This window comes from Plectropomus leopardus, chromosome 16, assembly GCF_026936395.1.
Source record: "Plectropomus leopardus strain MGB_pleo_1.0 chromosome 16, ASM2693639v1, whole genome shotgun sequence".
Lineage (NCBI taxonomy): Eukaryota > Metazoa > Chordata > Actinopteri > Perciformes > Serranidae > Plectropomus > Plectropomus leopardus.
The window spans coordinates 27,106,629-27,129,836 of NC_142191.1; the positions used below are offsets into that span (position 1 = coordinate 27,106,629).

The 23,208-nt window shown below is 41.4% G+C and overlaps 1 protein-coding gene across 3 annotated transcripts in view; it reads left to right on the forward strand.

Moving 5' to 3' along the window:
- The first annotated feature begins 258 nt into the window (after positions 1-258).
- Positions 259-23,208, forward strand: part of fzd3a (frizzled class receptor 3a) — a 62,205-nt gene continuing 39,255 nt past the window's right edge. For all 3 annotated transcript variants that reach the window (XM_088089676.1, XM_088089677.1, XM_088089678.1), the window contains exons 1-7: positions 259-396; positions 1,543-2,110; positions 16,529-16,725; positions 17,208-17,670; positions 17,769-18,068; positions 18,376-18,627; positions 22,957-23,105. In XM_088089676.1, the coding sequence (XP_087945802.1) occupies positions 1,910-2,110; positions 16,529-16,725; positions 17,208-17,670; positions 17,769-18,068; positions 18,376-18,627; positions 22,957-23,105 (1,562 nt within the window). In that variant the 5' untranslated portion in view covers positions 259-396; positions 1,543-1,909. The remainder of the gene's footprint in view (positions 397-1,542; positions 2,111-16,528; positions 16,726-17,207; positions 17,671-17,768; positions 18,069-18,375; positions 18,628-22,956; positions 23,106-23,208) is intronic.

A 23,208-nucleotide genomic window follows, 5' to 3' on the forward strand; every position in this document is an offset into this window, starting at 1 on the left:
ATCTAATAAGTTATTTCACAACCGCACTGGAATTCAAATTCAAATAGTTGGCTATATTCTATTTATCTATTACAAACATTTATGATCAAAAGGTAAAATAAAAATAAAACAAAGATACTAAATCATTACACGTTTAATTTACTGACACAAAAATGTTTCACGTGTTTGGTGTTGGCGTTGGCTTTTATTGTCAAAGTTTTGACCGGAAGCTGTTTTCAGAATCTCGCGAGTTTGACGCCGGGCAGAGGGGGACGGCAGGGGGAGGCGGACAGAGGAGGAGGACAGGAGGAGACGCGAGGAGGCTGCTACTGGTGGAGGGACACTCACTCATTGTTACCAACTCGAGGAGCGGCGGAGACCCCGTTTATGCACGTGAATTTTCGGGACAACATTCAGGTAAAGTTGCGTTTATTTGAACCAGTTTAGCTTCACATTTATAACCGGAGCTTCTCTCATCAACAGCCTCTGCAAACGGAGCCGCCCGGCTCGTGCGGTGATTACAGCACCGGTGCGCGAGCCACATATGGCACGGTTACTATCATTTAGGATGAACTAACCGTCATCTTTTGTCTCCGCTGCGCTGCTTGACATTTTGTTTTATTCAACCATTTTTCGGACTCAGTTACAGCAGGCAGGGACAAACGCACAGCCGGGACGAGCCTCCCGGTTCCGTTAGTAACACACTTAAATTTATGAGCAGCAATTCATTTATGAATTTCCTGCTAGCAGCTACATAGGAGGAGCCCGTCAAAACTGACGCACAGGTAGGCTACAGACGCACTAATGTGGCATTTAAATTAATTACCCGTTAAAAGGCAACTGGGTTTGTTTGACATTTGGGTTAATTAGACGAAAATGTGTCAGAAAGTTTTTCATTTTTTTGCGTGACTGTGAATGTAAAGGTATTGGGTTGTTATGGGTGTGTACTGTCATGTAAATGAAGTAACTTCCGTTATGGAAAAAAAAAAAACCCTAAACAAACTAAAATAATTAATGTTTGGGAACTGTAGCGTCAATCTACTAAGTAAGAGCACAACACTGATATTACACCGATATAAGAAATAATAACGTATCCATCGATTATGATAAGTAACTTTAATAAACTAACACAAAAAGCTGTAAGCACCCATATGAATGGGTAAATGTAATACTCATGATTTCGATATTTGTCCTGTATGTGATTTTTCTGCTGTCATTCTTAGTTTCTTTATTAATTCTGTTGATGTTTTTTATTATTAGTGTTATGTATGTAATTGTTTTGCTGTTATTCTTAGTCACTATGATATATATCGATGTTAATTTTTACTGTTAATGTATTTTTACAGTTTTATGTCATTATTATTATTATTATTGTTTTGTTCTTATAGTTAAAATAAATCTATTATGTTATCACTCAACTATGCAAACCACCCACCACAGTGAAATGCAATCATAACCCTCTTGAAACAGTCATTTGTGTGCTTTTCAGTCACAGTCCATTATTTTTCCCTTATAACCTTATAACAAATATATGTTTAAAAATTTTGTATAATTATTTTCCAGACTGCAGGCTGAACATCATCTCCATCTGTGGTTGTCATCGCTGTATTCTTCCAAGCATCATTGCTGTCCTTGGAGGCAGGAGAGGGCGGTCACAGCGCAGCATCTTAAAGGACCACAGCATCTTCCAGGCTATGTGACACACTGCTGCCGACCAGATTCCCTACAGTGATGGATGCAGTCAGCTTTAACCATGGCCGTGCTGGACTCCCGACCACCAGCTCTGTGAGCTGAAGAAGAGGAAGAGACGCTCTTTAAACCTTGTGATATCATCTTCCTGGTGAAGAGCCAGATGCTAACAGGGCTCATCTCCTCATCTTAGCCAGCCGTCCTCCTGGATCTGTTTTCTCCCCTACTGCAAAAACCGGTCATGGATCTCCTGTGGGTGCTGTCGGTGTCCATGTTGACAGTGTGCGTTGCCATCCCCATGGATGCAGCAGCGGGGAGCCACAGTCTGTTCACCTGTGAGCCCATAACCCTGCGCATGTGCCAGGGGCTGCCTTACAACTCCACCTACATGCCCAACATACTGAACCATTACGACCAGCAAACTGCCGCCCTCGCCATGGAGGTACAGTACACCGCTGACATGTGAAAGATGTAACAAGCTTTGTGTTTTAAAGCTCCAGGGTTAGTCACAAAGGGGAGGGAGAGTACAGATATTTGCTGATATTATGTGCTGATAAGACTGAGATTTGTCTGCCTTCCACGGAAAATATGGCATCACTGCTTTCTCGCTGTTGTCAGGCAGAAACCCTTACAGAAACGTATTTACCATACAACCATTTAGACCATAGCGAGACTCGCTGAGACGTAGCTGCCACACCTACTCAATGGAGGGGGAAAACCTGGGTTGTATTCAGCTTTTTAACATACTAACATTGTTAAAATCAACTGAATTAAGAATTGTAGGAAATTAAATGTCTTTGCAACACAAAGCAATGGGGTAGAGGTGAAAAACACAAGTACAAATAGCTGCCACTATTTTTTTTTCATATCAATTTGTCTATTTTGAATTAAGGACACAAGTTGGTTATTGTCTACATCAAATGGGCTTTTACCTGATCAAATGAATTTTTTTAGATTGCAGGACGTCATATTTTTAGAAACATAATTTTGTATTTAAGTGGTTTACGGTAAAAGGCAGAGGATGGTCATGTTCCATTGTCTTGAAATGAATCCACAACTATAATGTGTCTTGTTCAGAAGTCTTAGTCATTCATAACCCCCCTCCCCAAATACTGACCTTTTGGAGGCAACAAGGTTTATATGGAAAAATTGCATATTACATCTTTATTTTTTAAGATGTGACCTTTTCTCTTTGTTCTCTGTTTCCATTTACATCTTTCCCGTAGCTGTCTTTCAGCAAGAATTTTATTTTGTTCCGTATATTTTTTATTTCATTTGCACACATAAAACAGCATAAAATCCAGATTTAAAAAAAGGAAATGTGTAATGAGAAGGCAATGTGCCGTTCCTAATAACAAAAAGATTTTTTTTTTAAAAGGACCAAACTCACATAATTTAGAAAAATACAACAAAAGCAAAATGACGCATAATTCATGAAGAAGCACACAACATGAGCAGAAAAACTAACTAGTGAGAGGAAAGCAATCTAGTAAATGTAAAACTTATATCCATGCAAGTACTGGCCATTCCTTTTCTTTGTGAAAGGGAAGGTGAAGATGATCTAGTTTTATATGAATTCATTTCCCGCGCTTTTTCTAGAGCTGAAACAATGAGCCATTCAGTTTTCAAGCAAAAATGCCAAATATTTGATGGTTCCAGCTTCTAAAATCTGGACAGTTTTTCAGAGGTTTTTGACATTTCATAGACTAAATTATTAACTGATGATGAGCCTTAAATTGTGCATAACTAATGGATATCTAATGGAAGTTCAAATTTCAGCTAGTTTATTGATCTCTGTTTCCTTTCATTTTAATTGATTTTTTGGTAAAGGTATGGATTTGAGACACAAAGAATTAAGAGCCAGTACTTTATGGCCATATCATGATGACTGATTTAATTTGCCACAGTGCGCTCTCCTAAACAAAGACAAAGAAAGACAGAATCAGTACAACCACTCGCTCAGAAAACACAAAAGGTACTGACCTTTAGAAAATGGGTTTACACCTGAACAAAGAAATTATCTTATCTAATTTTTAAAAAAATAATAACTTTGATTTTGGTGGAAAGCTGAACTAATTTCCAAGTCCTTTCTGTTTCTTAAAAAGTGGTTTAAAACATTTTTTTTCAAAAGTGCTTTTCTGAAAAATCTATTCTTCGTCATCGTTAATCCCACAAAAAATGTAATGTATCTTCTGGAGATTGCAAAGTGCCATGTGAAAAATGCATACCTTCAATTCTATTTTCTCTCGTTTTTTTTCTCTCCATATTCCTCATACTTTGCTCCTGTCTCTTACCTTTTTTGAGCATTTTCCTTTGCTTCTTCATCTTTCTCAGTCTGTGGTGACTGGCTATATGACAATATATGAGTTTATTGCGGATCTTGCTAAAAAAACAGAAAATAATAGTTTCTTAACAAAATGTAAGTTAAAGTGATGTTTTAGGGCCATTTTATAAGTTTTAGGTATATTTTGATGATAATCTGAGTAATATTGTAAATCATAATTTTTTTGGCAAGGCACATCATGACATGAAATTTCCCACATCGTGCCCTGCCTAGTTGTGACTAGGCCTGGGTGTTGTTAAAAAATTTACAATAGCAGTACCAATATTAGTTGGAGGTTGGAATTGAACCTGCGGCTGCTGGGGTTGAGGATGCAGCATTTGTATATAAGGCACCTGCTCTACCAACTGAGCTACTGGACACCAAAATACCAACACTCTTAAATGATTCTGATACCAGTAGAATACTTCATTTGACACTTTTAATTCTTCTTTAGTTCTTTTTCATTTGATACCTATCGTATGAACAGGAGCATTCAACTGCATATAATGCAACTGTGTAATGTATACTTTTTAATCTTTTGATGGCATCTCTGCACGCTGAATTGCAAACTCCGTCAAATGCACCATGCTTCGGGCTCACCTTTTGGAGCAGGCCCCCCTTATTTACAGGGGCCGTGGTCTTGCCGTGCTGGTTGCGGGTATGATTCTTGTCCTGCCCCTTTGCTGCATGTCGTCCCCTTTCTCTCCCCCTTTCACACTTAAAGCTGTCCTCAAATTAAAGCAAAAAGGCCCAAAATTTATTCAAAAAAACATACCACAGACTGTATGGGTTGTAGTTGCTGGGGTTGTGGGCCAATGGCATGTGGCATTAGATCCAAACTGCTTGAGGTGGCTTTGGCTCAGAGGTAGAGCAGGTTGCTCTCTAATCAGAAGGTCAAGGGTTCAATTCCCAACTCCCCCAGTCAACATGTCAAAGTATCTTTGCACAAGATGCTGAACACCAAAATGCTCCTGAGTCTGTATCATTGGAGTTTGTATGCATATGAATGGTCACTGAGTAGCAGAAATCTCCTGATGCAGTAGTCCTGGCCACCAGTGTGTGGAAAACAAGAGCCAAGCAGAGGAACAGTCTCTGTGATTTGGAACCTTTTGGGTTTCTGTACTTTTCGTGTGTGAAAGTATGGGTTAATGTGACAGTAATGCGAAAGTGCTTTGAGTTGTCAAAAAGACCAGAAAAGTACTATACAAGCACTGTCCATTTACCACTTCAGTGACTGGCCGAGCAAACTATACAAATAGTTATTTTTTTCTAGATCTGAGTGTAAAAATGATTAAATGCAGGTATCATTTCACTGGAAAGGTTTCGGAGATACTTGGTACTGGGTTATTTTGGTCAATACCTTAAAGGTGTGTAGTTCTGATACCCAGGCCTATTTGTGACTTGTTGTAACTCTACAGAAGTAAAGTGAAGCACAGCTGCAGACGCACTAGCATGCATTTTCAGAGGGTAGACAGCATCCCTGTTCTGTCTGCATGTGCTGTATGTATTGTCAGGTCAGGAGAGGGTGTTGATATATAATTAGTCTTCCTCACATGATGATAAGTGGTTAAGTGTGTCTGCTGCACTGCCTACCCCATGGACATCAGTAGCCTAGATAGTTGTCACCATGGCTAACTGTGTATGTGCAGAGAGTGGGTAATATCAAAGTGCTAGCCTACTTTAATTTGGCTCCTCTCGCTCCAGGGACTGGGAGTGTATTACCAAAACATTAAGCAGAAAATTAAGTTTTAATACTTGTCCCCGGGGGGGTGGGCACAAAAAACAGTGCATTATTAAATTGTCCTAAAAGGGTTTTTCTGCCCACACGTCTGGCATGTTGACAGACAGAGCGATTTACCACAACATGTAGGGACTTTCACATCAAAGCCACTTTACATAACAGGTTTTTTTTTTAGCAGTTAGTTAACTTAGTCTGGGAGTGAAGTTACCAAACTGCTCCCTGTTTCAGCGTGGTTCAGATGAAGGATTAAAGCTTCTAGTGTTTAGTCCATGTTTTATTGTTTCTGCCCCCTTTAGATTATCTATAGATTTACCAACAGCCACAGCATCTGACTGTTGTGGCTGTGTTATCCTCTTTGATACGAGGAGTTAGGCATTTACACACAATCATGGAGCAGATGTATCACCTCGTTAACTTAATCCCATCCTTTACATACGCTGATCCCTCCAGAAACTCAATCTATCCAGCAATTACTGGCCAAACTGCCCCAAAACATTCGACTGGATGCTCTGTTGGCTAAAATATCTGCTTAACTGTGTGTGTGTGTGTGTATCAGCCCCGCCATCTATATTTATCTCCGTTTACTCATTCTCAGAATCATGTTCCCTCTACCACTTTTACCCTTTGACACCCGCCCCGCCCTGCCTGGCACAGCGATGAAGTCTGTGTGTGTGGAGCCCTGCTGACCATCTGTGCCTGCTCCACTTTGCTCTGCTCAGCATAGACTCGTTGAGTGTGAGAGAGATGAAGAGATGGAGGGCGGGAGGAGTAGTGTGTGCCACGAAAATCCCGCGTTATGTAACCTCTGAGCATGCCCTGGCCGACTGTTGGAGCACACAGCATCGCATCACATCAGAGTTTTACTCACATGTGGGAAAGATGCAAACGCTTCTGCCTCGCCTATCTGCTCATTCTCTGTGTCCTCATTTGTCATTGCCGAAATATTCCGTTCGGTTTAGTCACTCTGCCATGTTTTTATGGATTCTTTCCAGAAAAAACGTGTTGAATTTTAATGTGTAAATCCGATGGATGTGGTGGTTTTGGTAGAATTATTTTTTCGTTGTGGAGCTGTTATTAACCAAGTGCTGTCGTTTTGAGGCCAGGTTAGCTTTTTACACCGAATCTCTGTGTGTGGGTTGCCGTGAACAGAGAGAGGCACTTCTGGTTGAGATGGTGTTCACTTTGATTGGTCATGGATCCACAATTAAGTCTCTTTTAGTGCTCAGAAATGCTCATTGGGTTCGGAAAACACACGGAAACCCAATAGGTTCCAAATCACAGAGACTGTGCCTCTGTTTGGCTCTTGTTTTCCAGATAACTCGCCCTAGATCCAGTTCATGGGAGAATTCAAAGCCTATAAGATGTTGAGGGCAGCCAAATGAGAATTGACAGTTGATTTTAAAGGGAATTAGGTCCGCTGAATAGCCATGATAATGATGATGAATGGCTCGCACCGTGGAGAAACTGGGAGTTGGACGAGAACCAACGCCTGCCGTTCTTGCCGTTTTTGTCTAAACCCCCTGAAGTGGTGTCTTTCTGAATTTCTTTTTTCTGGTCGCGCTTTTCAAGGTCCTTTCAAGGTTTTCGTTTCTTTGGGGAAAAGTAAGGCACAATTTATCATGAGATCGTTATAGACTTTCTTGTTGCCTTTGTTTTGTGACATTCACTGTTAGTATTTTTTAAATCTAGAGATGATCACTTTGCGGGCGTCTACTCTGGTGACGCAGGATTGTTTAGTGGATGAGAAATGAGCTGCTGACCTGATTTACACAGGGATGGAAGTTGAGTTTTTTTACTTTATTGCACAGATTCAAATTTTATGGCTGTCTGAGCAGGAAACGACACAAACAAGGTGATCTCTAAAAAAAAAACAGGATTTTCAGTTTCAGTGTTCATCCTCGCTCAGTCAGTCATCATCGTTGACCGCTGAATGACCTCGCAGCTGAAGTGGGACAGCGGCCTAGGGGCTGGGAATGGGCTATTTCTGTGCCACAATGATACTGTGCCACACTCACATGAGATAAGTGAGAGCGTGACAGATTTGATTGGCATATAAAAAAGAAATAAAGAAACGGGCTAAATTCCCCTTCTTTAGGGTTAGATAAAAACTCTAGTTACAGGATGAATGTAAAGCAGCGTGGGTTCATCACAGTAAAGCTACTGTAGTATGAACTGTCTTTTGGTCCAGTGTGATATCGGGACAGCTCCTTTAATGGATGTATGGATATGTCCTCCGCTATTGTACTTGCATGATCTATAAGAATTCCTTTTGGTGTAAAGTTGAGGCAAATTGTGATGATACCATTATAAACCGTCTCTTCTTTTTGTCATTTGAGAAGTGGCATTTCTAAGAATTACTTGCGGTGATGTTCAAATCGCTGTTCATTAAAGGTTGCCGCTTTGTGTCCACAGATAATAGTTTGGTTTCTGCAAACCTAACTATTAATACAGATTACTGGATTTACGTATCCTGCTACAAAATACTGAAAGAAATACTAAATCTTTATTACTTACTTTATTGTACAGCTAGCAAGAATTTTTTACCAAGTGTAGAAAATGTTTGCTGAGCTTTGAACCAAAGCGTACCATTACACATATCTGCCATCTGGCAAACATTTGCCCGCATAAAAAGGGAAGAAATATCTATTTTTTTCTCATTTGGTTTTATTTTCAGTTATTTAGCAAGATAAAGAAATTATGCTATCAGAAGGAAGAGAGTAGGGGTGATGGTAAAGACGATTTTAGAGGTTAGAAACATGTCTGTCATGGTAAAAGTAGTGAGAAGACATATTGCTTTGAATGTTTCTTTAAGGCCAGATGGGACAAGCGAGGGTCAGGGTCATCAGAAGATGTTAATTAAATTAGATCGATAAGAGGGGTGTGTTTACAGGAAGCCAAAGCCAAGCCAGTAAATCTGAAAGATTAAAAAAAAAAAAGGTGACTTGTCATGATGGAAATTCAGTGAAAATAATAAATAATAACACAACTAATTTCCCTGACAATCAAAGTTTAGATTTAGACTGGTTGACTTAGTGAAATAGTGCAAAATCACTCAGACAACAGTCAAAATAAAGCACAGTTTAATCTTTAAGTTTAAACATTATTTCTAAAAAAATATTGTATTGTAAATAGTAGGAGCCATTTGAAATCGGTAATCACATTTCTCAGCAGCCAAATCGTATTTTAAATGCAACCGAAATGTGTTGCACTGCACATTATCCTACAAAACAACAAAAACTTACTTCATATGTGTCACCAAATACAATCAATTGAAAACAATATAATTCAGGAAAATAAATGTTGAAGAATTGTACCTGATTATTAAAATGGCATTTTCATTTAGGAAATGCTATCGCATATCAAACAATAATGCTATGATTACATACAAAAAGGTCAGTCATCAATGTATAAATTGATATGTAATTTAAATTTGTACATTCATAACATTGTAATGATTTTAATAATAAGATTGACTGACTAGTATTTCTGGTGCTGACTAGTGAAGGTAGCAACACATAATTGACAAGTCAGCCAACTGCGTCCATCCCTAACTCTCACGTCATATTTTGTTAAATTACAGAGGATGACCAGGTTGTAAGCACAAGGCAAAAGTACCATCATTGGTATGAATATACTGAAACTGAAAAACGACCCATTGGTCATCGTGATTTCAGGTTTCCATGGTTGGTGTGGCGTTGTATTTTGTTTGAAGTAGGTGCGGTGAAACAAAGACTAATCAATGGTGTGTTTTTTATCTGCCCAGTCCCACTTCCACTCATTTCCTCCTCTTTTCAGGTCGTTAAATCGGCCTCTTGTCTCAGGTTTACGACGCATTCAGATAAACTGTGTCATGTTACAGCTGCTGTGTAGAATAACCCAGATACTCCACCCATGCTGTGTGAATGGATTTGTAAAGAAGAGGTGAGCTGACTATGTGTGTGTGTGTGTGTGTGTGTGTGTGTGTGTGTGTGTGTGTGTGTGTGTGTGTGTGTGTGTGTGAAAGAGTTTCAGTAAAATGCTGATCAAGCTCTCTGATGGCTGCAAGTCTGTTAAAACGTGCTGCAGTGAACTAAAAAGTGCACAATTTAACATGCTTTTTGTGTGAGCTAGTGAAGATGTATCCCAGCTAAGCACACATACACACTCACACACACACACACGCTCACACAGACACAACATGGTCTGATAAATCCTACCCAGCGTGACCCGGACTATAAAGGAGCCTCTTGTTTTATTTAATGTCCAACACCGTGTTTATTGGCAGTGGACTGAAAGAGAAGCACATCCAGAGAGCAAGTCGCTGGTCCACAACAACCTTTCTGTGTGTGTGTGTGTGTGTGTGTGTGTACAAGGATGTTAAACACTGTCAGAGCACAAGGTTTTCAAACATTTCTTAGCGGTGAATGACACGGCTGACTCGGTCAACCCATCCCTTCTCTCCCCCTCTCTCTCTCTCCCTCTCTCTCTCTCTCTTCGCCATTCTCTCAGCCCCCCTCCCTCCTCACCCGTCTCTTTTGTCCTCCCCCTCCCCCTGCGCAGGGCTCACCCGTTGCCCAGGAAACAGTCCCAATTGTGCCGTTAACAAAGGGAGCAGAGGCTTTCTTGCCTCCCGGGAGGTGGTCCCCTCCGCCCCGCACCCTGACCTCCTCGAACCCTGCTCTCCTCCCTCTTCTTCCTCCCTCTCCTCCTCCTCCTCCTCCCTGGTGATGCATCACTCGTCGCCATGGCACTGAGCTTGGAAATTTGGAGAATTGGAATGGCAGCAGAGGAGAAAGGAGGATAAAGGGGGGAGAGAAAATGCAGGAGGGAACGAGACTGAAGGAGGGAGGAGGGGGGGGATGATGGGAAGAGAGGTGACTGGGAGGTATTTATAAAAGAGCAAATCAACACAGACCAGTTGGCCACGGTGGGCTTCTTTGTCAGCAATTCATCAGTCACAGCATCTTAGCAGCAGACTGAGCCTTCATTAAAAACTAATTACTTTAGCATTAGGAAGGTACATACAGCCACCCTTGGTTGACTTCATTGGACTGGACCATATTAATATTTAATATCAGGACAGTCTTGATCTGATTCAAAACATGCTGCATAATCTCTGAAATGTATGGAGGTGAAACTGAGGTCAAGGCTGTTTTTCTTGGTTCTTAGAAGGCTGACAGTTTGGAGATTAGAGGTTTCTGCCTTATAAAAATATGCAAACATATGCAAAGTCTGATGTTAAGTAAACAAATGCATGTTCTCCACGTTTCACTGCATAGTAATGTAAAGATCATTCAAAGTAATATAGTAACATAATCCAGACTGGTAACGCTGTTCTTAATCCTGTTAAACATTTAAAAAGTAAGATGGCACAAGAAATAAAATGGCATGTGTTGATGGATTATGAGGTTAGTTATTGCTGAATTTATTTTCCATCAAGATAAATTTGACAATTTATTGTGTCTTCTTTATAATCGAAACAAACCTTTTTGAACAAAGTGTCATGTTGTTTAATAAGACAACTTTGTGTTGCAAGAAAACAGCACTCTGTTAGAAAGGTCCTCTGTTTCAGTGTCTTCATCCCAGGACTCATGTTCAGCAGGTCAGGGTCTGACTTGAGCCTTTATTGTGCCTGCTTGTGTTGTACGTCGCTTTGGATAAAAGCGTCTGCTAAATGAAATTGTAGAATTGTAGAATTGTACTTTTTAGTGCATCAGTTTTTAGGAAATCACAGGAAGTTGTCTATTAATCGGAGGATTGCTGATCCCAGGCGCTTCCAGTCCGCATGTCAAAGTGTCCTTGTGCAAGATACTAAACTCCAAATTTCTCCCTGTGGAATGGTGTGTGAGTGTGTGTGAATGTTTAACTGATGAGCAGGTGGCACCTTTTGTGTGAATGGGCGTATCTGGCATGTGTTGTGAAAAAAAAGTGGTCAAAGGACTAGAGAGGCCATTTAAAAGATCATCATTTTCTACGTCTACCTTTACTTTCTATGTAATGTTACCTTTGAACAACATCAGGATGAACCTGTGCGCTTCTCAGCTGCTCCAACATTTATGTTATTCTTTAACTTTGTGGGAAAATAACAAATAACGTCAAATTGTGTGAATGGGTGAATGTTGCATGCATTGTAAAAGCACTTTGAGCAGTCAGAAGACTAAAAAGGCACTTTAACAATGCAAGTCCAATTAAAACATTTTAGCTTGTCAGAGCTTTAAAGAAACACTTGTCACTCCCTCAAAGCCCTGCACACCTTCCCTCTTGGCTTATTTTAACAAATTATTGCAATGCAAATTTTAGATAATATAGCAGAGCACTATTTTATTTAAGAAATTGAATTTTAGAATAGAAATATTTGTCCGTTATGTTTAAAATAATACAGTTTTATGTAGTTAGAGTTAATGTGGACAGGTGCACCACAAAACAAATGAACTACATAAACCCCTCAGTGGATGGTTTGTTGACCTTCATTGAAGCCCCAGAATCCTCTGCTTCTCTTACTGACAGATTTGACTGTGTGTGAGCTCGCTATTTCCAGAGTGGCATATTATTCCACATTTTCAGAGATCAAAAATCCCCTAACAAACTCTCATGAATACGTAATGACTGTAGCAGCGGGATTGAAGCTGAAATTACATTAGCATACCACCCCCCTAGGCCTGCACCATCCGACAGCGTAGTGTATTACACGCTTGATTCTCCGTACACGGCCGACTCTGGGGTGGAAAGTGCCACGACAAACCCCTGGCCATTCAGTGTACCAGTGGTTCACCAGCTGTTTACAGTGTGGCCATTAACATCAAATCCCCATGGAGAGTGTAGAGGCTCCTCAGGGCCTCAAGATGCTGCCGTGTTTGGGCTGGTGACTGTGTGGGTAAAGCTGTGACCAGCCATATGTCCCATCCAACACCAGCTCAGCGCATGATGGTCTGAGTGGAATAAAATGGCCGAATGGAGATGCTGAAGAGATGGAGGAGGGGTAAGAATAGTAGGAGAAGGATGGATGATGGAGAGGTATAAAAATAGAAAAAAGGGAAGCATGATGAATAGGAAGAGAAGCCGATTTTTTTTTCTCCATAGTAGATCATCACGCCTCATAGCCTATATATTTATTCAGCTGTTTCCCATGGCATCTCTGTTTGTAGTACAGTACACTGTAGTACATTGTGTTCTATGGAGCATATCGGTAGCCTGCGGGAATCAAACCGGAGTGGAGATGCGAGCTCACTTTAGCTGCATTAGATCATGTTTGAGTGGATAACCAACGCTGACAGGGCACCACTGATGAAGTAATAGATGTCACAGGGCCGCACACTGGCAACAAAAAAAGTAGGGAGTCACAGGCAGAGTAATGGGTACAGTAGGATTTTCTGCTTTTATGCATTATTTCTCCAGGGACTGCCTAGTAACAGACACTCCTTTCTAGCTGTTACTGTGACCCTGCTGTGCCTCTCTGTCACTGTAATGTAATATTCTAAATATTCATTTAAAGAGTCAAAATCATGAATTGTATCTTCATGAGATTTCTGACAAGCCCCTTTAATGCTTTTATAACAGCAGTGAAAGCACCATTCCAATACAGTGAAATTCTCTTAAAAGTCTTAAAATGGGTTGGGGTTAACAGGGAAAACTATAAGCTCATTTTGTAAAATTGTTAGAAATCTGATGAGAAAAATAATACTCAAATATTAGTGTGTTTGCAGGATGGGTTGCACAGTGTGATTGACGGTGTGTACACCTGCTTTAAGAGGCCTGTTTAAGGGTGGATCACTCTCAAAGCAGATGAGTTAATGCTTCAAAGTCAACTCTGACTCATGGCATGCTATAAGTGCTTGTGTCATTGTGTCCTCGTACAGTGGTGCTCAATGAAACGTGATGACTCGATTTGTGCAGAAATTTCACGATCGACTGGTTGATTGATGTCAGTTATGACAGCCGTGTAAGTCACCTAAATTGATCCACTGCATTTTAGAGTGCCTCTGAATACTCTGCCGAGTTAAGACCCACATCATAGGCTGAATATTAGTCCCTGCCATCATCCATCCATCCCTGATCCCTCACAGTGGAAGTGACTAACCAGTCTGATTACCTCAGTGCCCACGTCTGTCTCATGATTGCTTCCTGTGCCCTCCAGAGCAGCTCAGTGTCGTCTTGCTAGAGAGGTGATATGATGAACAAGGGGATGACAATAGCTGCATGGATGTGGCTGCTTTGTGTTTTAAGGGCCAAGCCTAACACCCATTATAATCCTTTTTACTTAAAGACATCCCGTGTGGGTGGCAGGCAAACATGATGTCAGAATAAGGATATGTGCCGATGATGTTGTCGACTTATGGTGGGAACACAATACGATAGTCTGTTCAAAACTGATTGCAGTCAAGGTGGCAAAAAAATTGACGGATCAGAGGAAAAATCACTGTTTTCTCTACAAAGACTTATTGCTACAGTCTGAACTAAAAAAAAAAATGTTTCTAGGACAGCAAGATTAAGACATTTTTCATATCCAAGGCTGTGTACTGTGTAAGAAGTATTACATGCAGGATTAAAGCCAACAAACTGCGTTTTTCTATCCAAAATCCAATCTTGAGATTTTTTGGTATGTGGCTCTGATGTGTTTTTTTATGCTTATATCTGGGTCAGTAACAGACAAAGAATCACAGATCTGTGTAAAATGATATGTTTTTGTATAAACTTTTCAATGTCAACCCCAGCTGCTCCTCAGACTCCATCAGTGTGGCAGCTTTTGAATATGACAGACAATAAAAAATATGTCTCTTAAAATGTCATAAAAAATATACAGAGAGCTAAATTTTGTTTTATTTGCTTGGTCTTTATATATTACCAACACACTTTCTTCAACAAACATAAGTTAACAGTAGAGCATGTGCATGTCCCTCTCTCCATTCAGTGTTCACTGAAGAGGCAGAGCAAAATGTTTAACTTGTTTAAACCACAGTGACACGTCCTCTTTAATATCCACCCCTCAAACAAACAGAGACAAATTGCCCCCTGCTCGTCTCCTGCTCACCCCTCCCTTCCCCCTCCCTGTCCCTGTCTGTCATACAGACCTCTGTCTTTAAATTTTGGGGGAGGGCTGGTAGCATGTGTCTGACAACGGACTTGGGTGTGGCTGGAGGCCTTTCTGTAACACAGCAACACAGACGTATAGGCAAATTCATGCATACAGAAACATGTAACCATGCACTCATGGACTCATGGATTTGTAGGTACGCTCTCCCACTCACTCACTCACTCACATACACACACATACACACACTCTCCGCTAGGCATTTGCATATTAACAACATGCCCCACAGATGCTTCCTGCGCTCACACCGCCTCTTGGCTCAGTTGATGTGTGAGAGCATTATTGTGCTAGTACGTGGGTGTGTTAGCATGTAAATAATATACTTCCGTTGGTACTTTGGCTGATGTGTGTGTGAGTGTCCGCACGTTACCGCAGTGTGTCAGTCAGTCACAGCGTGGTCCTCCATGTAACACAAAGGCCCTGTCAGCAGCAGTCTTGTGTGTGTGTGTGTGTGTGTGTGTGTGTGTGTGTGTGTGTGTGTGTGTGTGTGTGTGTGTGTGTGTGTGAATGGTGGGGGTTGCCCAGCTTGTTGTGCTCCTCCTATCTGAAGGTTGGAGGGAAAGAAGAGAGGAGATGCAGGAAGGGGGAGCCTAATATCATGAGGGGTGGAGGGGATTATTAGGAAAGAGGCCAGAGTTGTTTTTATGGACTCATCTCCAGAAACTGTCGGAGACATGCTCCAATGATCCCTTTGTTCTGCTCTTGTGAAGTTGGAGTAAAAACTCTGGCTTGTTATTTTTATGCCTCCATGCCAGAGACAGCTGTGACTGGGGTCATTATGTTTTCGGGTTGTCTTCTCCGTCTGTCCCTTTCTAGCGAACAGGATATGCCAGGAATAGGGATCGGTATCGTTTGGGCTTTTTCAGAAACCAATGCTCACCATTAAATACACGCTCTCTCTGTCTCCCTTTTTCGACTGCACACACACTACGCCCATAATTTGAGAATGAAGCGCCAAAATCTGTGTTGTTATCCGTTGCAGTAGGCACCGGTGCTATAGGATCCCAAGCGTACTCACAAACACCTTAAAGGAATTTCTTCAAATTTGGCGCAAACGTCTACTTGGACTCTCATAAGAATTTTGGGGTCAAAGGTCAAGGACACTGTGCCCATGTTTCTGTTTTACTCTGGTGAAAGCAATATTTCAGTGTCAACTGGAGGACATTTTTTCAAACTTGGCACAAACGTTCACTTGGACTTAAGCATGAAATGATTAGAATTTGGTGGTCAAAGATCACTCACCTCACAAAACAGAATTTATGCAACAGAATTTAACTTAAGTTTCTGATAGGGTAAAATGATGAAGCGATGACATTTTATATCCAAAAGGTCTGCTTCACTGTGACATCATTAAATTCTGTAAAAGCACTTTTCTGGCAACATCATAACTGAGGAACAGAAGAGCATTTGGTCGCGTACAGAATTGGTGACACTAATGTTGAGTGCCCACCTTTAATGTGTGCTGATTGTATAGAGCTTCTGTGTGCTGGGTTGAAGATGTGTGCGAAGCATCCATATTTCACCAGAAAATTACACTTAGTACCTTTTATTAAATCTCTTCACAGTCTGCATGACATATATTATGACATGGATGTAAACTGCAACTTGACTGGTTCTAGTTCATAATCAGCTTAAAATGAAAGAGTAGTATTTTGCATCTGTTTCTTTTGCCTCTTATTTTGCTCTGTGTGTCTAATACACATTTAATATTCTCTCTCTGTATTCACAGCCGTTCCATCCCATGGTGAACCTACAGTGCTCTCCAGACCTCAGGATGTTCCTGTGTGCGCTCTACGCCCCGGTGTGTACCGAGTACGGGCGGATGACTCTGCCTTGTCGCCGCCTCTGTCTGCAGGCCAAAAGCGACTGCTACAAACTGATGGACATGTTTGGTGTCAGCTGGCCGCAGGAGATGGACTGCAACAGGTTGGCACAACAGCAATAATTCTTTTCCCCTGGATTTATTATGACCCTGCAGCATTAGTAATTTAAGCAGATTTTCTTTTCTTCTTTTTTTTTTTTAGAGGAGTAATGCAGCAGCAGACCATGTCAGATTTATTTGAATGACCCCAGAAATTAAGAGGCTGAGAGGAACACCATGTTTTTGTGAATGTAAAAAAAATAAAGCACAGTTTCTTTCCTTTTAACCAACCTCAGGCACCCAGTTGACGTTATACACACTTAAACACACTCCAACTTAATAATGAAAAATTCACTGGCATAGAACAACAGATATGGAATAAAAAATAAATAAATAAATAAAATTATATATATATATATATATGTGTGTGTGTGTATATGTGTGTGTATATATATATATATAATATTAAACATTTAGAATACTTAGAACTTTTTGCATTGCATTTATCATCTTAAATTACGCTATCATCTTTGCTCTCTCCTCCCAGGTTCCCAGACTGTGACGAGCCCTACCCCCGTCCTGTAGACCTCATGTCCAGCTCCGACACAACTGAATCCCCCATTTCTGTCCAGCGAGACTACGGCTTCTGGTGTCCAAGAGAACTCAAAATTGACCCAGAGCTCGGCTACTCCTTCATGGGCGTCCGCGACTGCTCTCCTCCCTGTCCTAACATGTACTTCACACGTGAGGAGCTGACGTTTGCCCGTTACTTCATTGGCGTGGTGTCCATCGTCTGTCTGTCGGCCACCCTCTTCACCTTCCTGACTTTCCTGATCGACGTGTCGCGCTTCCGCTACCCAGAGCGTCCAATTATATTTTATGCTGTGTGCTACATGATGGTGTCCCTGGTTTTCTTCCTGGGGTTTCTGCTTGAGGACAAAGTGTCCTGTAACGCAGCGAGTCCTGGGAGGTTTAGGGCTTCAACGGTGACTCAAGGCTCTCATAACAAGGTGAGAAAATCTTTCCTTTACTTTGTGTTTTTTGCTGTTTTTCTACTGCACAGATATTGGAATTGATCCTCCATTTGTCTGTTCTGTCTCTGTCCCAGGCCTGCACCCTTCTCTTCATGGTGCTGTATTTCTTCACCATGGCTGGCAGCGTCTGGTGGGTCATTCTGACCATCACCTGGTTCCTGGCTGCTGTCCCCAAGTGGGGCAGTGAGGCAATAGAGAAGAAGGCTCTCCTCTTCCACGCCTGTGCCTGGGGCATCCCTGGTGTCCTCACAGTTACCCTGCTCGCCATGAACAAGATCGAGGGAGACAGTGTCAGCGGCGTTTGCTTCGTAGGGCTGTACAACTTGACGGCCCTGCGCTGGTTCCTGCTGGCCCCACTGGGACTGGACGTAGTGGTGAGGAAGAGAATTACAGAACAAGAGATACTGTAAAAACATTCAGTGGTATCAATTTTACAAGCAGGTATTTTGATAGTGATGCCTCAAAATTTCATCTCCATCTCAACTGGAGCAGTTCCTCTGACTTGTTTAAAGAAGATAATATCTTGTTTTGTGTTTAATATGTTATGTCTCAGGAAGTAATCCTGAACAAATGAAAGCATAACATTCAGTGCAAATGGATACAGGCTGTCAACTCTGGCAAGATTTTTACCTCAAGATCTGTGATACAAGATGACTTAAAACCTCTCTCATATCATCCCAGGTTGGTGTGGCTCTGCTGCTCGCAGGCATAGCAGCACTAAACCGAGTCCGCATGGAGATCCCACTGGAGAAGGAGAACCAGGAGAAACTGGTGAAGTTCATGATTCGTATCGGCGTGTTCTCTGTTCTCTACCTGGTCCCTCTGCTGGCTGTTCTGGGCTGCTACCTGTATGAGAACAGCTACAGAGCCATCTGGGAGACCACCTGGGTCCAGGAGAAGTGTAGACACTACCACATCCCCTGCCCCTACCAGGTAACATACTGACTCTGTGATGCTAAAGTAGCTGTGCTTTCTATTTTAATATACAGTAAATCATTAATAACTTGCAGCTTGTACTGGTTATAATAAATTCCAGTATAGCTGAGTTCCTACACGGTAAGGTTTTAATGAAATCTGCTTTGGACACAAAGCAAGTTTAAAATATGTATTTTTAGTGTCTGTATTATAGGCTAAAAATAGCTCAGCTTGTCTGCTTAGTATTTGCTATCATCTGGTGCTGTCAACAGACAGTCCCCTTCTCCTGTAAAACAAATGCACAGTGTAGAGTAAGAGGAAAAAATGCTCATTTTTGAAGCAGGAAACCTAATTTATAGGAAATTTAATATTAATTTGCAACACCTACATATAACAACTCATTTAACATTTAGAATATCTATCATATAGCTGTGAGGATTGGATAGGTTGAATCACCTGTTACAGTAATTGCTAAGTAGTTTAGTAATCAATTAATGAAATTGGGTAATTTTTATCAAACAAGTTTAAAATTATTTGATTCCAGTCTCTTCATATGATTTTTTTGCTTTTTAACTCCGCTATGACAGTAAATGGAATATCTTTGGGTTGTGGATGAAATAAAAACATTTGAAGACGTCATGTTGGACTTAAGGAAAAACTTGCCTTTTTTTACCATTTTATTTGACCATTTTTTCAGATTTTACACATTAAACAACTAATTGATTAATCGAGAAAATAATCAACAGATTAATTAACAATGAAAATATTCACTAGTTGCAGGCTTAATTTAACACAATCTGGTCCTTATGGTCATTACACTGATTGCTTCTTTCATGTAACTATTGGTGTTGCTGTATGCAAACATAAGATCCTATAATCCTGCAAACTAGAACGACCCAGATGAACCCTCACTACAGTTTTAGAAACTCATATATAGACACTTGGAGGTACTGCTAAAATCTGAGACACTGATGCCTTAATTCACTGACGCTCATCACAGCTTGCACAGATGTTTGTACACATTAAATGTACAACTGGGACTTTTGCAAGGAAGCTAGAAGACAGAGCAGGAGGTAACAGCTGGGAGAAGGCTGATAACTGCCAGATGTGTTTGCACACACAGACATTAGAGAGCACGATGCTCACTGAGATTGTGTGTCCTGAACATGACCGGATACTGCATACATTTACATACAATGCCCAACACAAATTGCACACATACCAACTCTCACAGTCATCTGTGAGACAATCCAGTGATAACTCTCAAGCTGCTCGTCTTCAGTAGCTGGCTGCACAGAGCCACATTAGCCTCCAGCATCAGTACACACACCGCATCTCATCTGATAGAGCTGTTAATAATTCAAACAGCGCTCTCTCTCTCTGTTGTTCTCTGTTCCTTTCAGCCAGGTATCACCTCCCATGTGAGCATGCCTTAGCACATCCGCTTTAACTGTTACATGTTCAAAGTGGAGTTGTGTTAGCACAGAGAGACAGAGTTGCCGGTGTGAAGCAGTGTAGACGTGTGTGTGTTTTGTTTTGTCAAGTCACAGCAAAACAGGAATTCAGTGTTCTGTAGTAGTAATAGTCACTCTTAAATTTTGCTCTGGTATTTTTTGACATTAGTTAATGACATCAACGCTTTGACCTCGCTGCTCCTCTTGTATTTATTGTTATCTATGATATGATGGGAAGCTGCAGCTGTGGAGAGTGACATATGAGACGCATGATCACGGGGTAAAATCAGAGTGGTTCTCTTAATCGGTCATGTAAACACTGCATTGTGTAAGAGAGCGTTGCAGTAATCCAGTGTGTGTGTGTGTGTGTGTGTGTGTGTGTGTGTGTGTGTGTGTGTGTGTGTGTGTGTGTGTGTGTGTGTGTGTGTGTGCGTGCGTGTTTCTGCTGTAGAGGAAGGGGTCAGTGGGGTCAAGCTGCACCACATCATAGCCATAGCAACTCAAGCTGCCTGTGCTACACAGCTGAGTGCTGTGCTATTATCACACACCATACAACAGTGTGCTGTAGAGCTGCCTCCAGGTGTAAAATTACACAAAGTTTCAACTGTCCACCCCACCCCCAACCTCACTTTGTTCATAAAAGTACACATATACAGTATGCATTCATGCACCGAGTCAATAAAGTGCATCAGTAGATAGCTAAGACTCAAAGTGCCTCACTATATTTATCTTAAAAGCCTTGCCCGAGGCTCAGACTTCCACTCTACTGAAGAGCTCCTGAGTGATGCTTGACCCTTTCCTCTCCACAACACACGCGCAGTCAGAGTGGTGACTGACTCAAACCACAAGAGATTGGTCAAAGGAACAAGAGATGGAAGGATGTTTTCAGTCTTACAACTAATTTTAGGCGAGGGTTTAATAAACTACATAAGTTTGATAAAAGGAGCCCAAAGCTACTGTTTAGCTGCAGCACAACTTACGACACACAGTCCGTAATGAGGATGTTGGTTATAGTCATTCAGTCTGTTATCTCGCTGTAATGAGTGTATCTGTGGATCTCTGGGCCTTGGGGCTCTCCGCCTGGCCCACTCATAATGAGGCCATGATGACTACATCTGTGTGTGACCGCATGAGCGCACGTGTGTGTGTGCGTAGATATGAGAGACAGAAAGAGAGATGGGAATAGAGTAGGAGATAGTATTTCTCTGGTTCACTGCGTGTCAGCTGCAGTGTTGTTGCTATGGCAGGAGGCAGCAGTGCGGTGACTTGATACAGCATCATCCTGTTCTGATGTCTTCTGGAAATAAATGACCTTACACTCACTGCAATGTTAAAAACCTCTCGATTTTTTGTTCACAGCAGTGTACTATTTTCACATTGTTTTTACATTTTGACTTAAAGGTTTATATGCGACATAATGAGCATTAATAAAGCATAAAACCACTGTTTGCTACGTTAATATGTATAAAGCGGAGTAATGCTGTCCTGAGCAGAGAAGGAACTAACACTGTCTGTGTGAGTGTTGTAATCAGAGTTTTTGTGTTGTGTGTTTCGGTAGACAGCCCAGTTACGTGTGCATGTAAATGCTTGTGTACTTTGCACTATACTCATGTGGCAGTTACTGCTGATATCAGGGTGAAATTGTATGGAAGCCTAGCCCATCCTTAAGTTCCCCACTGGCCAACATTGTTAGCTCTGTCAGCACTATTGCCATTGTTTAGTGCTGTTAATGGAGTTAACACTGTAAGTTGTTAGCCTCCAGCTCAGCCGCCTCAATGTTGAGAACCATGGGGAGACAACTTGTACGCTCTGAGTTCTGCAAAGAGCCCCTTTAACGTGGGTTTTATCCACAGTGACAATGACCATAACCTTTAATCACCACAAATAGGATCAACTGTCACAATCAGACAGAAATCACATTTGTTAGGTTTTCCTCTATGTTAAAAAAAAAGTGTAAAAGTTAACTAATAATTGTGTATTTTAAGGATATTTAAGAAGTGAACATTGTCAGAAACTGAGAACACAAACCTAAAATCTGGTAAACTGAGGCTCATCCTGCAGCCTTCAGTACTGTTCTTTTTGATACCATGAAATGAACATATAAGAGACGTGATAAGACGATAAATACAAATACATCAAAGGACAGCAACATAAAAAAATCTTTCTTTTCAAGGACTAAGTTGTCAGCAGCTTTGTCAGGAATGGATGACCATGTGCCAGCTGCTGTGGCGTTTATGCCTCAAGCAAAACTGCCAGTAATGATATTGAGTAGACACAAATACACACACACACACACACACACACACACACACACACACACAGAGTGAGAATACAGTCTGAACACTCTTGTGAGCAGGCATGAACCTTTTAATTAGTTCATATCATCTGATGTTTACATGAAGGACTCAGTAGCCGTTTAATGCCCTCAGTGCCCTGTAGTGCAGCTTCCACAGTATCTGGTGTTTCACATTTTTCAGACAGGTTTTTAGTAAGCCACGTACTGCAGATAAATTTGGAAACACAGCAAAGCATCTACAAATTATAACTTTGACATTAGCAATGTTTTATGTAATGTCTGGATTTGGAAATTGGATGCTGTTGCCTGTAAGTCTGTTGTCCCGAGATAAGCTCCACACATTATCTCACACACCCTTTCACCCTCAGGTAATACAGTGTGTGGGTGTATTAGCTGCAAACTTTCTTTTGTTCTCACTCACTCACATCTATTTGCAGCACTGTCTCAAACCCCTCTGCCCGCAAACACACACACACACACACACACACACACACACACACACACACACACACACGAGCGTGCGCACACACACGCATACACAAAACTATACATCCCAAACAGTGACCACATCCTCTTCTGTGTATATGTGTCCTGTAGGTGGAGGTAACCAGTCGTCCGGACCTGGTCCTGTTCCTGATTAAGTACGTGATGATGCTGATTGTAGGAATCCCCTCTGTGTTCTGGGTGGGCAGTAAGAAGACCTGCTTCGAGTGGGCCAGCTTCTTCCACGGCAAGAAACGCAAAGAGTACGTACTTTATACACACTGATGGTGTATCTCAGAATGGTTCCTACACTGAGAGATTACAGGTCTCAGTGTAGGCTGTTTGTCGGGCTGTACACTCCACTGG